The sequence below is a fragment of the Plectropomus leopardus genome, chromosome 13 (genome assembly GCF_026936395.1).
Source record: "Plectropomus leopardus strain MGB_pleo_1.0 chromosome 13, ASM2693639v1, whole genome shotgun sequence".
Lineage (NCBI taxonomy): Eukaryota > Metazoa > Chordata > Actinopteri > Perciformes > Serranidae > Plectropomus > Plectropomus leopardus.
The window spans coordinates 18,195,021-18,212,744 of NC_142188.1; the positions used below are offsets into that span (position 1 = coordinate 18,195,021).

The following is a 17,724-nucleotide window of genomic DNA, read 5'->3' on the forward strand; positions in this document are numbered from 1 at the left end:
GACTACTGGGTGCAGTCCAGCAGGTGCATCAGAAATGGATTTTGTCTCTTATATTGTAGCATCCAGACGAATCGACTGGAGCAGTATTCATAATATGCAGTGTCTTTTAATGAACTAAACTGCATGTCTGACCTTTACACTCAAAATGAACGAAGGAGAGCAGATTCTTGTCATCAGAAGAAAACATAAGACCCTGTCAGAGTGTAGCTGTTACCAGACGCCCAAAGTTTGCAAGGCACTCTGGGCAATGAGCAGAGTAAAAAAGAGCACAATGGAGATAAGAATCCCATCTCCCCTGTTGTCACTAAAAGAGAGGAGATAAGCGAGTGTGAACAAGGTAAAGTAGATTGGACTTAAGGGAGACAAAGCAAGGGTCATCCAGATAAGACAGACCAAACAAGGCCTTGGTGCGCAGTGACAGCTCCTGGGGGTGAGCCAGAGTGGGACAAGGACCTTTTCAGTCAAACCTTCATTTACAGGCTATTTGAAATGTTGTAAAAGTACCATTCGGTAAATGTTTCATAGTGTTAGACTATAATAAAACATCTGTGAACTGACTTTCAAATTGAGTACATGGTTGACCACTGATTAACCGCAAATCAATTCGGGTTTCTGTATCTTTTACATGGCTGTAAAGTCCAAAAAATAATTTAGTGGAACTCTTTTGCGCTGGATGTGTTTGTCAAATCACATTAGGCAAACTCAACCACAAAACATTTTGACTTATGATCCGAGACAAAAATAATGAGGCATATTCTCCTCTCTCGCTACAGCTATATAATAAAGGCTATAGGCTAATGGGAGCACTGAGAGTGAGGCCGACATTCCCTCAGTGAGACAAGTTCCTCTTCACAGCACTCAGGCCCACTCTGTCCATAGTGTTATCGATTAAAGGGTAAAAGCACACACCCCAGGGGCAGAGGGAGGCCTCACACACAGCTAAAGTTACTCTGTGTGTGTGAGAGAGAGAGAAAGGGAGAGAGAGAGTGAGTTGCATGGCTCCAGAGTTGCACCGGTAACCCAAACCCTCAGACAGGACTGCAGCCCTCTCAGGACCAGAGGGAATGGGCACTGCAGATGAAAGTATCAGCTCATGCACACACTCACACACCACCTTAAAAATCTTTTATTGTGCCATTATTAAACCAACAAATCTCAGAGAAAATCCATTACCTTCCCCTCCGACTGGCTCGAACATCCCAAACTGCTCCAGGACTTTGATAAAAAGACCCATGACCACCAGCACGGCGATCATTTCCAAGCCATCCAGACTCAACATCTTAGGAGACCACTGTCTGTCATCGCCCAGCACTGCGCCACCGAGCCAGGCCGGGTCGGGCCGGGACGAGTCCGGCCAGCAACACAACACCTGTCCAACTGCACCCAACCTGAGCAGTTTGTCCCACCTGAGCTCAAACCTTTTTTATTTTTCCACCTTGATTCAAAGTATCATTTAACTTGAGATTGATGATTAAAAATTCTTGTCACTTATATCGAAAAGACAAAAATAAAACGGCTTGGCTCGATGGGCGTTTCTCTTCTGTCACCCAAAGCCTGGCCCCAGGCAACCCCTCTTATTCCCTGGTGGAGGCCATTCTGCAGGAGCCACAGGCTGTAACACAGGGCTCCAGATTGTCACAACGCCGAAAGTTTAAGGGCTTTTTCTCTCTTTCTCTCCTCTCTCTTTCTTCTTCCAGGTCCCCGTCGAGTAATGAAAACTTTGGATGTGCTGCGCCTGCTAGTCCTTTGGCAGTGGTTGTCAGGAAGCGAGTGTTGTGAGTGGGAACGAGGGAGTGAGTGAGGGAGAGGCGGCAGATAAAGAGAGGGGGAGAGGATGAGTGGGAGATGGCATAGAAAATGAGCGAGAGAGAGAGAGAGAGTGGGCCAGACACACACACACACATATATTGTTTTGGGGGGGGTGAGAGAGTTGAGGTATGCCCTCCCTCTCCAGTGACATTACCTTCATTGATTTGTCTAACGCGGTTTCTGTGGTAACTGGAAGAGAGTTACCAGATTTAACTCATGGAATAGATGGATAGAAAATATATTTATGATCGTCAGGATTCCAGTCCCATCTCAAATGTGTGTTTCCACTGTATGGAGGTCTGTTTTGTAGCCTGTATGCCTGCCGGTCGATGCAATGTCTCATTAACTTTTTAAATGTGTTGCCATCAGAGCTCGATGGGCAGAGGATTTTTGGCTCCTGTACAACAAATGCGAAATTTGGGAGACAAACATCAAAGATGAGAGCAGAAATAGGAGCTTGATGCAATAATTTTAGATACTGTTGGTACAGATTGTGCCTGCAGGAAAAAATCTGTGCTGCGAGTAATACTTAATACTTAATACAAACAGCAGAGGTGAGGAAAAACTTTAAATATCCTGCTAGAGCTACACTGTTACTTGACTTGAATATTACTTAGGTAAAAGGTACAACAGAATATATTGAATGCCAAGCACAAAAGCAGCTGAGAGTGATTTTGTGCAACAATAAATTGCATTTGATAGCCACCAGGGTATTCTGACTTGCACACAATTTCAGCATCAATACTCATGTTTTTGTTGAAAGAAAATTTTGGAACTTTGTCTAAATTTCTTCAATGTTCAATACATCTCTTGTTTGCGTTTCTGCAGTGACACCAGTGTAGTGTCTCTGTATGTCTACTGAGACTTTATACCACAAAATGACTTTATAGACACAAAGTAGGTTATCCCACAATGCAGTGTTAAAAGTAGTGTACACTTGTTGGTTACTAACTGAGAGATAACCACCATCGTGCATTATGGAGACACTAAAAGAGTAATGTAAGAACTGCTGACACACAAAAAATCTTAGGAAAAATAATAAGTAGTAAATAGTCATGAGAGAACACTTTTGGACACAGCAATGGTTTTATGGAAAAACAGTTTTACCCATTCAGATCCCCCGTCTATTCCAACGGACATAACATTTCTAGGATGTCAAGATACAGTATATAATTACTTTTGTCTGACTCCACACAATATACAGACTTACATGATTGGATGTCTACAAGCCAATCACAGTCTTCCACAGTGAAATTCATCAAAGTCAAACCCCATTTTTCAACAACCATGGTCGACCATGAAGCAAGGAGGAAATGCAAGGCACTTTTAATATATTAATTATTTTGTAAAAAGTAAAAAAAAACAAAAAAACAACAACCTTGCAACAGAAAAGTTCACGGTATTCTTGCTCCTTCACAATTAGTTGAGTCCAATCCTTCATTGAAAATATGCTTAAAAGTTTTATTCATATTTTCTTAATATCATCTTTGGATCCTCCATTGACCACAAAAAACAAAAACACCTTTAACTCCTTATCCCATTAAAATGATAGAACATTATAGAATACAACGGTAAACTTGCATTACTGTTTTACTTTATGACACATTTACTTGAATGTAGTTGAATTTTCTGTTATAATACGGCATTAGAGGAATGGTTAAAGGTGCTGTTAGCCCATTTTTAAAAAATAACATACGTCTTGCTATAGTAATAACATTCAATCCCTAATTGCATCCGAACTTGTTGCTTAAGTGATAAATATGTCCAAAAAAACACAATAAGTTTCATTAAGATTAAGAAAACAGAGCCTGATGCAGAAAACTTGTTGTTGTCCAAAATGCCTCTTTATGACCTAACAATTTTATCTTTTTTAATACATTAACTCTTACATGGGAGGGCAGAAATAAAAAGGAAATCGGGATGAAAAAGGAAAATGCCAAAATAACTTTCCTTTCACAATTAATTTTTATACAATCCCTAACTTAAACTAGAATTATTAGAATCATAACTATACATTTTAATTGGTTACTTTTTACCATTGTGTGCATAAATATACTCTTTAGAGTTAAGTGAGTCAGTGAACCCGGGGCTTCAAGCTAATACCTGGTTTATACTGTGTTTTAGGCGTTTCTTTTTTAGACAGACAATGACTAATATTACCAACATCGCCTTCACATCGGAGGAGGCACTGAGTAATTTGGTCACTTCCGGTGTCAAACATCCTGCTACCTTCTTTCAGTCATAATGTGAGTTTGGGAAACTTAAAGCATCGACAAGAATCAGTGAAGGCTGTTCGCCACCATCCAAGGTTCTGCCCCTCCCAGCACGACTCCCAGTGCGGGTATCGTTTCACTTCGTGCTACAAAAATAACAGAATTGGAAAAAGGTGTGATGTTCCCTCGTTGTCTTATTCTCCCACCGTGTTACCCCTTTCTGTCTCTTTCATTGGCGAGAGGAAAAGGTTTTGAGAGGCAAGACAGCAGGGCTCCGACAAATGTGCTGTGTCTGCATCCACTTGTGCTGTTGTTTCTTTTTGTTGACATCCCTGTTTCTACATTTTCAGCCGGGCTATAGAGCCGCATGCCTCATTACGGAGACGTCTGTCACAGAAACAGCATCACACCAAGGACCACGTGGCTCACCTCCGAACGTATACTCACACACAAACACACACGAGTCGCACAAGGTGACAGGAAACCCAATCTTATGTGACGTCAATCTTGTCATATATGGTGTGTACTGTAGGCAAACAAACCCACAGCAGACCCATTTCTCCACACTCTACGGCAGTAATGTATACCCGCTGCACTGGAGCCGAGCATCGATTGCAGACATGGTGAATGTAAACAGAGAAATATTGAACCACACACTCACAAAAGAGAGAGGGAGAAATGTGAGCCTGACTTGTTGGCTAGAAATGATTTCTCTGCCCACTTATTTATTGAAGGGTTGTCATTCGAGTGGAGAAGGAAGGAAATAAGAAGCAGGGCAGGTTGTTGCATGAGACGCGGCAGCAGGGGAGAGTAATGAGAAGTAAGATAAGACAGACAGAAACAGAACAAGAAGGAACAAAGGAAGGACAAACTGAGGAGCCTGAGCGACTAAGGTCAGATGCCTCTGTGTGGCGATCGGCAAAGGGGGAACAGACATCTATTCTTTATTACCCTCCAGCATCTCTCCGCTCCTGGAGGATTTTTCACCTCATTCTGGCTGTCACGATAGAAAATTGGACCTGCAGATGTGTCCTCTCCTCCTTCGCTACTCCCCTTGCCTACTTTCTCCTCTATTCTTCGTTATATTAACACAAACAAGAAGCACATATTTACACTTTCAGGGTTGCAGACTAACTCAACATGACTTGAATTTGACAAGAAAGGAGAACTGAAGTTCGATTCAAAAACTCAGTGCAACAGGTGTATTTGCGTCTAACTCAGAACTCTGCACCAACAACTGAGAGCAAACAGCTTTTTAAAAACGCTCTGTCTCTAGGTACAGCTAATGAGCAGATAGATAGAGTTATCACTTCAACCCTTTTTCCCTCTACAGTACCACAGGACATTATTGTCTAGAAATGCCTTCCAGACGAAAGTGCCCTTTAATCTTCAGGGAGTTTGTAGCGAGGTGTGGCTCTGACATATAAAAATATACTTTTTTTAACTTCCAATTTATTTGGATGGTCTTTAAAATCTCAAATAGCTTCACGAGCTTCTTAATTGGAAATGGTTTGTGCTCTTGAGTATAATGACAGTTTTCTTAGCCTGTTTATGTTGCATTTATTGTCATAAAAATACATTTCTTCTGTTTACTTAGCCAGGTCTCTAGGCAAAAAAAATCATCTCAATGAAGCTTTTAACCAAAAGAAGAAAGGGAAGGAGAAGAAAAACAATAACAAAATTAACAATTTTAGTTTAGTGTGTTCTGAAATACTGCTGCAGTACTTTCTGTAACTCTTAGAAGCGTGCAAAACGTATTTTTTGTGAAGAAAAGAAAGATGAAGGGTATTGTGTTTTTTTTCCTTTTTGCCAAAGGGAGGGTAGAGGGTATTTTTCTTACCCACATCATATTTTATTTACTTTTATAATTTATTACTTAAAAAGAGATAAAATAGTTACAAAAATATGATGTTTTTATGTGGCATGGTTCGTTAATAGTTGGAATGAGATCGTCACAATACGATAAATGACTCAAAAAGAAAGAAAAACAAACATATTTTCACGGTATCACAGTATCATTGTTGTTCTTATTTTTTTTAAGGGTTTATTTTTGGTTGAACAAACATTAAATGACTATAATTGGAACTAAACTAACAGGAGTTTCAGGTTTGAAAAACACAAATCACGCAGTGAAATGTTTCTATAATTCTTGATTAAATGTTATCTTAAGCAAGAAGCACACCAGCAGTAGATACAACACTCATTTTCTTCTGCATTTTTAACAGAAAGTCAAACTAAAGTGAAGTAAAGCTATAACTCAAGATAGCATCACACATGTACCAGTTTAAAGTTATGTTATTTTTAAATATTAGGTGAAGATCCACATAGAATACTAAAAATATTTTTTTTATTTAAAAGATAAGGTTTAGGCATCTTCCCCCACTGATAATTTTCATACAGTCCCTTAAATATACAGTGCCTGAAGTTTGCTCTCTAGACTCTGATGGATGTGTGCCCTGCAGAAACATTTCAGACTAACGAGGCCTTTTAAAGTAACAATAAAAAAAATCTTTCCACACTCAAACTCCTGCTCTGTCTTTTGCCTCCGATATGACCCATCATCTCAGACAGTTGGAGTCACTCAGCTCTAAAAACAAAACACACATTACCCCGCTTCCTCGCTTTCTCCTCTTCCTCCTACTATTGATTTTTCCAAATTTCTTCTGCTTCTAAATATACTGTAAGAGATGCTGTCGACGTGAGCACTGAGGGGAAGCTAGTCAACTGATAGGCGCTAAACTGTGAGGAATGTTGTTCACACTCGTGCTGATGGGTTCATGGGTTTTATGACAAACTGAAGTGACCAGCTTTATTGACTAATATTTCAGTCTTTATGTCCCAGTTGTATATGTCACATTTTAGGCCTCAGGGGAATGTTATGTAACAGCGATCTGACATTTGAGTTTTATCGGATCGTCTCAGGTAGACAGATTGTGACTTGAGGCGGTGGAGAAGGATTTATGACAGATTCCAGGCCTGCTGCGTTCTTATCTTGTAGTACATAAAAACACATTTTCCACAGCGATGGAGGTCAAAACTACATGACCGTTAAGCTGCTTTGGCTGTGTGTTTCTGCATTGATCCTAGCATTTTTAATTCTCTATTCTGAAGCAGGTGATAATTGGAGAACATGACTGTTGATCTCTTCCTCAATAACGCTTGACCGACCATGCTTAAAACACAAGAGCACTTTTTCTTTGCTCCGTGAGAATAGAGAGGACCTCGAGACTATTGTTATGATTACTGAGATCACAAGTGATTTCACCTGACGCAACAGCATCGCATGAGGGTTTGAATGTTTGAGGGTTTGAGGGTTTTGAAATCAATAACAAGATAGATATCTGGCCAGACATGTCTTCTTTACTTTCCATGTTACACTTTGAGCTATGACACCCAGACGATCAATACAGATGAAATACAAGATGACAGAAGAGACAGTTCGACTACAGAACTGAGGGAGGTGGCGTTTTAAATTCAGGGTCAGCTAGACTGGGACATCTAGTGGCTAAAGAGGGCAAAGATCAGACACAGAAGCACCAAATAAGACCCTGTAGAATGATTCATACAGCAATTATTCATTTCTGTTATGTTTTTTACATCACATGCTAACACAGACTCATACATCAAACAAGAGCTGTAGTGCTCTTTATCTATCTAGTTTGTTTTGGTGTGAGTTGATGAGTTTTGGGGATATCGGTCATAGAGATGTCTGCCTTCTCTCCAGTATAACAGAACTTGCTGGCACTCAACTTGTACTTAAAATGGATAAAAAATAAATAAACTCAACAACAACGTCTCTTTCTAGAAATCATGACATGGTTACTCAAAATAATCCACAGACTTTGTGGTGAGCAGTTTCATGTAGAAACTGTCTTCCTTCTTTCTAAACCTGTCAACAGTATCATTGTGCAAAAGGAAGCATGAATCTACTAAAGGACAAGAGGCTCGTGATAAATTTGGATGTAATCATTAATGCCGTTTTGCTCGGCAGAGCTTTAAACCTTAGCTGGCTCAGTGGTGCTAGGTGAGCTAGCAGTAGATGCACACTTCCCTCTGCACAAGTTAGCAGGTGAAAGACAATAGTTCCTACATGAAACTATTGACAACAAGGTCTGTGGATGATCTTGACTAACCAGGTAATGATTTCTAGAAAGAGACATTGCTAAGGAGTTTTTCAAATGTAATTTTTGGCGCTTTGAGCACCACAAGCTGAGTGCCATCAAGTTCCATTATATTTGAGAGAAGACATCTCTGATATCTCCAACACTCTGCAACTAATCTGAAAACAATTTAAACTGACATATAGTACTAAAGGTAAGAGGAAAAACATGTATTTTGGATTTTGGAGTGAACTGCCCCTTTAATGTTATGTTTATGATTTGCACTAAAAAAGCCATTAAATGTAAACATTTGGTCCACTTACAAGACAAAAGATGTACCAAAATACTTAAGTCCAGCTCTGAAAATGTGCCACTCACCTCTCCTCTTAAACAGCCAGTAAGACAGAGGCAATAATGACATGAGGACGAGAGCATAAAAGCCTCCAATGCCCTCAGCAGAGCCGCTCAGGATGTCCACGGGGTTAAAAATCCACATACCCAACACAGCTGAGTGATCACAATCACAGCTCAGCATGTGTGTGTTATTATGAGAATGATACATTCAGAGATAATCTGAGGCACGGCCACTGTCCCCTCCTTCTGTGGGCGTGCACACGTAATTGTTTTACTCAACTATCTTTATTTTATACATTGAGTTACTTTGCAGATTTTGATATTATCTTTAAACCAATTTTGAAATATTAAACTGGATAAAGATGAGACTTCATTGATTCCTTGGTGAAATTTGCAAGCTGCCCAGCAGAATATGTTGTAAAAATCAAACAAACAAACAAACAAACAAACAAAACCAACTAACTAACTAAAACACAGACATACACACACACGCACGCAGACACACACACACAGCAATATTAAAGTAATATAGCCTACACATTAATGTATCATGATTACATAAGTTACATTATTCTGAAATCTGCAGTTCTGCATAATGCACTTTTACTTGAGCAAAATTTTGAACGCAGGAGTTTTATTTTTGTTATTTCAACTCTGTTGTTTTGCTGCTTTTATTTTCATAAAAGATATGAGCACTTTTTCCACCACTGATGTATACGCATACACATGAACAAAGACATGGCCATACACCACCTGTTTTGATAAGGCGAGTGTTGTTTCTCCCTCATGATCCAGCTGCTATTGTCAAGGTTTACAACAAAAGCCGCCTACTCCCAATCAACCATTCACCTGGTCTGAATGAGGCCTTTTGTCCTTCATTTATGTATAGTTTGTGCTTTGACAGTATGTCTTATAAACTAGCGCTGTTGTATTAGTTGCTGTTATGCCCCACGACAAGACACAATGGATGTGGAACAGCAACATGGGCAGCACAGCATACAAACAATGTGTGCAGCCACAGTAAATGCCTCACAGCTGTTAAGAGATACCGGGATAACAATGTGGGCAATTTCCAGTTTGACTCTGCAGGTTCACATAAAAGGGCAAAAACAGTGTTGCATGCAAGGTTTGAAATAAACAATGTATTATTTATACCATGAATTTAATTCAGAGTGGGTGAACTTTGAATTTCATCGTGCCAGCGAGCAGGTGCTAGATGGATAAAGCTACTGGGAGAGAAGAAAGAGAATGGGAGAGAAGGTTGTGTGGGAGAAGACAGACCACCAGACTGTAAGAGCGGAAAAAAAGAATTACAGAATAATGCAGGAATGAGTGTGAATTGCAGAAGTAACGGGCACCTGAGGAGAGGAGGAATCACAGCATAAAACATCTTGAGGAAGTCGTCTTTCTCACATGCAGACGTCAGCATCACTGGACGTTCAGTAGTGCAACTTCAATCAGCCTCCACTAGAGGTCAGTGTAGATTAAAGTACTGCCATTTCAAAGTATTTCAAACAAACACAGTTACATGCACAAAGATACTTCAGTGTGCACAAAATGTTTGGGTAGATGGTCCAACATGTGACTTTCGGGTGTTCTTTACATATCCACTAAGATGATAAAAAGCACGCAGCAGTTTTGAGTTGGTGCCAAGTCTGTAACACCATCTCATCAGCAGCGCGTCCTTTGCCTAACCTTTAAAAGAGGACCATATATCCTGGCACAGAGCCGGGTGCTCTGCAGCTGGTAAGATGAGGTAATAACTGAGGAGTCAAGAGTTCAATTTACATCAAAGGTAAAAGACCTGTAGGCCTGACATGGCTGACCTGTTCCAGCTGTGCAGCAAAATGCCTGACACTGAAATTAATATACACAGAATACAATACAAAATCCTAATTACAGCATGTGAAACTTCTCAGTCACCTATCTGTTAAAGAAGTATTTCACTGATATAAAGAGGGTCAGTAGAAAGACACAAATACTTTTGAAATTGCTGCCCCCGTAACCAGAGAAAACTGAAAGTGCTATAAAATGAATGATTTTGCTCAGACGGTAAAAAATCTACAACTACCAAAATACTCTGTGCCGTACCAATAAATGCACCCACTGGTGGATGACCTAATGCAAACTTGTCTGTTTGACACACTGGCAGCCAGCTGGAAACAAACAACTTCGCATTGCAGTTAAACATTAAGTTAAAACAGGTTTCTAAAAACATTTGAGGCAAGGAATATGCGACACAATGACAGAATCTTGGTTTATATTTGATTTTCGCTGCTTAGTTTTACTGTTTGAGCTTCAATTTTTTGGCCTCTTTTTTCCACTGTGCAGGAAACACTATGGTGCCCACTTCCTCCTCACAAACTGTTGCTATTACAGCTAAACAGTTAACATTAAAATATTTTTCTGAAAACTTTTTGTGGGGGGCAAAAAATATGCAAAGGAGTAACATAATCTTTATCTATATTTAATCAGCGCTGCTTTGTTTTACCATGATAGGATTTCAGTCCCAGTTTGAGATACACAGACAGAGAGAGAGAGAAGCGGGTCTGTCTCTTGATCTGCGTCTATACTCTTTGTGGCAACATAGATGGCAGGCAACACCAAAATGCAGCCTGCAGTTTGAGAAACAGCCCAGGAGAGCCAGCAGATCTCTGCAGAATGACACATTTTGCATTGTTTGCATCATCTGGCGGAGATTCACAAAGAGGAAAGATTACCACGGTTCTCATGTTGTTTTGATACAAAGCTGGTTAAAAATCTGTAAGGTATACCTTTAAAGAAACCAACTGCCAGTTAAATTCATCATTTAACATGTCGACTGACTCAGTCTGCTTAAGGACAAATAGGCCCACGGTCCATCCGTTTGTACCTTAATAAATGTCTCAGTGGACAACAGGACAACAGGACAACAGGACAACAAGCACGTGGAGCAGCCGCTTTGCTGATTCAGCAGCTAATCCAAAAGCACAAAATGATCCAACCTATACTAAAGGACAAATCTGTGCGTGCTGCACACACAAAACTCCACAAAGTCACCAAGGGTGGATGGCGGTGGTCGCGCTATTGATGAGCAAGCATTAAAAAAAAGCCCACAATCACACACACAAACAAGATGCATATCAGGAATCTATACAATATACACACACACGGATGATTTGTTTATGAGTCAATATATGCAAACAATTGTTTAGATTAGGGAATGAGAGATTATGTAGATATCTGTAGAGGAAGAGAAACACTGGACATGCTGTCATAATGGCAAATTAGCTTTTTAATTATTAGGAGGTTTAATGGGGGAGGAGAGAAGGAGAGAGGAGATAGGAGAGGAGCTGTGACTCTCCATCAGCCAAGCCCAGTCAAACGCGCTATTGTGTTAAAGCTGTCAACTGTCACCAGAGAGCGAGAGAGAGGCTGTAGTCATGGACACCACACATAGCATCAGTCCCCTAGGTTTGGTGCATATAAAGACACGTACACACGCACGCGCACGCATGAATGCACGCACGCACGCACGCACACCTCATCAATTTTCACTCATGTATCGGTGAGAACGACAGACAGCCATTACCATTTCATCTTTTATATTGTGCCGGTGAATGTATTGATCCAGCAGATATATTTAGCACACACACACATTCAAACACACACAGTGCAGCGTGCACACACAGTTAAGTTTCTATACTGCCGTCTCTCCAATATTACCAGGCCTCATGGACATGACAAACCCCATTATGATGGCTGTGCAGGCAATGGGCCCATTAGTATTCTGCAGGCACACAAACACAAACACACGCACGCACGCGGAGTGGGGTTGTTTCATAGTTACATATGACTCTCAGAGGATAAATGTTTCTAATCATTTCCTGCTGCTTTTCCGATTTGAAGTAAATATGCTGAACGCCATGGTCATGAGTTGACGTTTTTATCTGATTTTAAAGTCTTCTTATACTACACTTTTAAATCCTGGTTGTTTTACCTTCACGTTTTAACCAGGTCGACGATTTTAACCCTCCACGTGTGGATCTTTAGTTTACTGGACTACTGGACTGCCGCTAGCTTAGCAGGTTTGTTTTTAGCCTGGTGGCTAGGCTAACTGGTCGCTTCTAATGAAAGTTTTAAGCTTTTAAACTCGCACAACTTTACGGACAAACTGTGAGTCTGATGGCTGAACGTGGATCCGAGTGTCGGTCATGCCACCTTACCTGAAGGCTGAAGAAAAGCATCGCTGATCCGGAGGCTGAGTTTAGGGAAAAGGAGGAGCTCATTTTAGAGTTTTTCCACTGTCGCCACAGTCCAGGAAAAACACCTCACAGATCTGGGCTCCTCGGGCTGCATCAACCGACCTGCGACCAGCCTGAGACACTCGGACACTGATCCCACTCTCCCGTGGAAATTATCCATTATTAACGGAACACCGGAGCTCGAGGCTGCTTCAGCCCGGGAGCTGAGTCCCGAGCAACGGCAAGTTCGACCCCACGTCAACCGGGGCACTGGACTGTGGCCCGCCAGGATAAGCACCTCACTACCTAAAGCTGACCAACAAGTTCAACATCATGGACATGCAGGATTTCCCTCCACTGGATGGAGGCTCCAACCCTCCAGCGGCCAAGTCCTCCACGAAGTCCTCCGCTTGAAGGAGGCAGTCAGGAGAAGCTCCGGAGGTCCCACTCGTCCGATGATGGCAGGGATCCCCTCGCTGCAGCAGTCCCAACAACCGAACATCCACAGCCGGTGAATGCGGCACACAGCGCTGCCTCCTCCATCAATACTGGTCCCTTACCATCTGCTACCCGGTACTAAAGTCTCCGGCTTAGTTTGTGCCGTTCCCCGCCCGCTGACAGCTCACTCCTCTGTTAAGAAGGTGTATGTCCACGTTGACACCAATGACACTGCACGGCAACAATCCGGTTGCTGGCTTCGTGCTCAGCCTCGAGCTCAAAACTTTGGGTTCGTACACAATTTCAATTATTTCTGGCTGCGTTTTTCAGAACAGACGGTTGGGCTTACGTGTGTTGTCAGCAAACATTTTTCATCTCACTCTGTCCAGCTCACCTGCATGACTGTTTACAATCACCGGCACCTGTGACCCTGCTCTGAATACTCACCCCTCATTGGTTCTCATACAACAGTTAGTTCCGACCAAGCAATCTGATTGGTCGAGAGGCATTCCATGAGCGTGGATATAGGAGTACAACATCACTGGTTAACTTTTAACTCTGCATGTATCACTCCGCTTAACAGCTGTTCAAAATCCGTTAATTAGTGTAAGAGTGAAAGTGGGATGTGTTTATAGTATGGTGTAAGTATAGGTTCAAACAGCTAGTTGGCGCTGTTCATGTAGCATTGGAGTTACTAAAAGTTTTGAGGAAGCCCAGGAGGGGGCAGCTGTGTCGGACAAAACGCCATTCACTGGGAGTAAACCAGCTGTTACAGCTGTTACATGGATGTGCAGTGAGACAGGGACACGTGCTGGAATGTGATTGGTCATAATAATGACCAGTGATTTTTTTTCTCATTATGCATGTTGCATCCTATTGCCTTTATTCTTTGTTCATCCACTGGTGTGACTCAGGAGCTGTCCTCTCTGTCTTTTACAGTGCACGTATCTATCTATCTAGCAACCTAGTCAATAAAACAACGGTTAGGCCAGTATCTCCAGGCCTTACAGGGATTTTAAAAACATGTTTAACCTTAGCATTTCTTTCTATAAACAATGTCTCCTTTATTCTGGAAAACCCACAAAGCTACACTGTTTTCATCGGAGCTCCTGTAAAATCTGTTGCCAGTGAGCTGTGTGGATTATCCAGACTAACAAGGACACTGCTTCTGCAGGATGGTGTTGAATTCTCAACAAACAAAATTACATTCACATTCATTCTTTGTGTATGTGTAAGAGAAGATATCCTAAAACCTGGGCAAATAAAACAAAAGCAGGTCCAAAATCATACCCTTATTTTGTCATTCACTACTCTCAATATACATCAATAGACACTCCATAGTTTACTCTTCAGTAAGCAATACACTGAGTGCAGACAATTATGAATCACCATCCTTTTGTATCATTTACTGAGGCGGAGTTACCTGCCACAGTAACTCTGGTATTTATAAAATGAGTAGAGCATTTATGATGATATAATTTAACCTAAATACATTCAGATTGCATTTACACCTGGTTTTAACTCAGACAGGACTGTCAGTTTACAATGAAATGCAAGTTTGGCATCTTGCCATGACTTTTGTGTGCATCTTGGTGCTCTGTGAGGATTCAGAACTTTTTTTTTTAATTATGTAAATGTGGACAAAACATGCATTTAATGACTATTCTAGTTGCAGGGCTCATCTCAGATAAGAAAGGAAATCCAGACAATGCTTTGAGACTTATATCTGTCAATGTGTCTCCAGTGTCCATATTGAGATGTGATTGAGATCTGATCGCTTTGTCCTGCTCAAACAGCTGAACATCACTCTTCTTGTTTGCACAGGATCAAAAACACAAAACAAAATAAAAGGTTAAAAGAAAAAGATTGCAGCAGATTGGATCACAATCTGTCCTCAATGTGTTTTGGATGCATTTACACTCGTACTTTCATGTGGTCAAGCACCATCCGATTGCAATCTTATGACCCAAAATGCATTTTAATGCAAGATGTAAACACGCTTTTGTGAAAAGCTCTTTCATTCACAATACCTTTGCTATAACTCTACCCATAATCACTGATGTTTTTTTGTTTTATTTAATGTTTTCACAGTTTCACAGTTTGTGTGTTAAGCTCACTGCATATCTGTAACTCTGCATGCATACTGAGTACAGAAGAGTCTGCACCACTGGAGGTAAGAGAGAAAAAATGTTTTCATAATCTGACTGACCCTTTGTCTATTCAGCCAACTTGCCCATCAGTTAAGGGCCCTTAGCCATGCACACATGGTTATGCTTGCATGTGTGTTTATGTGAGGGGTGCTCACATATGTACTGAATAACAGTAAACACGTATGTCACACATGCTCTTGTATTTTAACACAGAGTTCACACAGACTGAGTGAACCTTGAGTAAAACCACCGTATGACGTGGTGAGTAAGCAAGCTCCAGATTCTTGGAAAACTGCTGCAGAGAGAACATAGATGCGTACACACACACACACACACACACACACACACACACACCTAGCAAAGTTAAATGTGCTTCTTTTTCACAAAGGCAGGCAGGAACACAGGTCATGACGTGTTACCCAGTGTGGAGTGGGCCTCCACAGCTATAAATAGCTCTGAGAGGAATCACATTTGGAGAGCCGGAGGTGGGAACTGATGAGATCACACATACCCATATGTGTGCGTATGCGTGCGAGCACATGCACGCACGCAAAAGGCTTGGATCTGAGGAAATGGAGTTAGACTGACATCATGCAGAACAGAGAGCGGGAACAGACTGAACACACCACGACTGAGGAGGGTGTGAGGTGACATCGAGACGACTACCTGCTGAAAAAACTGGGGAGGAGCTAACTGCGGCGATGAGAAGGATGACGACAAGATGGTGAAACTGGTGCAATTATCAGTTGCGAGGAGCAATGTCGACAAGAGAGCAAAAATAAACCCAAGATGTAACGACACACTACATGTATAGTACATGACACTGCAGCAGACACGTGTTGATGTGTGTCTAATATTCATGTGTGCTCTGAACATGCAACCTCTCAAGGACATCCCAGCATTAGTATCACATGATCACCTGTGAACGATACATCACAAATGTACTGTATGTTCTGCTTACCATGGGAATATGATTTAAATATGTTTTAGTTGCCCCAAGGACATGAAGACTCTTCCACGAGGAACAGAAAGACACTCAGGATGGAAAGGATGCTGTGTGTTTGTGTTTCATTATAAAATAAAAATAAATGTCTCAGCTATTTGTAAGCAAAGGTATTATGGTGCTCAGCTTGAACATGTTGTTTATCGTTAATGTACTGAACAAGATTTCTTCCTCATAGTTGCATGCCTCCAATAATCGGTCAAGTTGCATTTATGGTTCACATCCTGGTAGCCATGACAGTTGAGACAGTGCTTCAAATGTGGACGTTTCTGGAAAGAAGCTACAAATTCTAAAACATGGATGCTTCATATACATTGTCAACCAGGCAGCACAGAAGATCTATTCAAGATGGGCACTCAAGGATAGAGTCACCACTTCAGTATCCAACTAAATGTCTGTCCTTCTGTTCCTGACTTATGGCACTGAATAATGGCCAGAAAAGACTTCTGACAACCAAAATCTAATCACTAATTCCTTGAATCCAAGCGTGCATTTGCACCAAATTTGAAGAAATTCCGTCATGGCCTTCGAGAGGTATCGTGTCATGAGAATGAGACGGACACAAGGTCACAGTGACTTTGGCCTTTGACCTTTAACCACTAAAACCAAATAAATTAATCCCTGAGTACAAGTGGCCATTTGTGCCAAATTTCAAGAAATTCCCTCAAAGCATTCATCCAGATTCAGATATAATGTTCACAAGAATTGGACGAATGGACAGATGGACAGATGGACGGATAAACGGACAACCTGAAGACATAATGCCCCAAGCCATGACTGTTGCCACCATACAGGCATGGAAAGTCAGTCAGTGCTCCATTTTACCCTTTGTGTGCCTTTTTTATTAAAATCTGCAAAGCAAATAATTAACTTTCATCTTCTGCACTCAAGTTGTTTGTACATGAACACAAGCACATTGTGAGTAAAACGTTTCACATTTGTAGATTTTTTTAAGAAAACAAAAGCATCAATGATCAAAGTTTCTTTAAAAAAAAAAAGTCAAATCAATTAAAAGACATTTTTAGATTAAAATCTCTCTTTCTAAAAAGAGTGAAAGGCCTTGCTTTCCTCTGAATACAAAACAACATATCAAAGAATGTTTAAATGTCTTTTTTCTTGTGTATTTGTTGGTGTGTCTGTCTGTATGTACCGTATGTTTTCAGAAAAAAAGTGATGGAAAGTCTTTGAATGGCATATCAGCTCACATTTGTGACAGCCACCCAGAGGCATGGTTACTTACTCACACACACAAACATATTTCACACAGCTAACTGACAGACATCAAGTTGATGCAGCGCGAAAAGATGACAGGCAAGTGCCACTTGAGAAATTGACTCGCAAGTGACACATTTACAGTAACAGAGAGAAGAGAGATGTCGAGCGTTGTTGTCAATCAAGGACGGTGCTAATGAAGTGTCTCAGCGGGGTATGACA

General features: G+C 41.0%; 1 protein-coding gene across 4 annotated transcripts in view; it reads right to left on the bottom strand.

Annotated features, from left to right (window-relative positions):
* Nucleotides 1-17,724, bottom strand: part of LOC121954434 (A-type potassium channel modulatory protein KCNIP2) — a 115,334-nt gene that overhangs the window by 28,291 nt on the left and 69,319 nt on the right. The window contains exon 1 of one of the 4 annotated variants that reach the window (XM_088086487.1): nt 1,174-1,779. The exons of the other annotated variants lie outside the window; for them this stretch is intronic. Coding sequence (XP_087942613.1) covers nt 1,174-1,279 — 106 coding nt within the window. The 5' untranslated portion in view covers nt 1,280-1,779. Of the gene's footprint in view, nt 1-1,173; nt 1,780-17,724 lie in introns of those variants that run through there. 4 annotated transcript variants of the gene reach the window in all.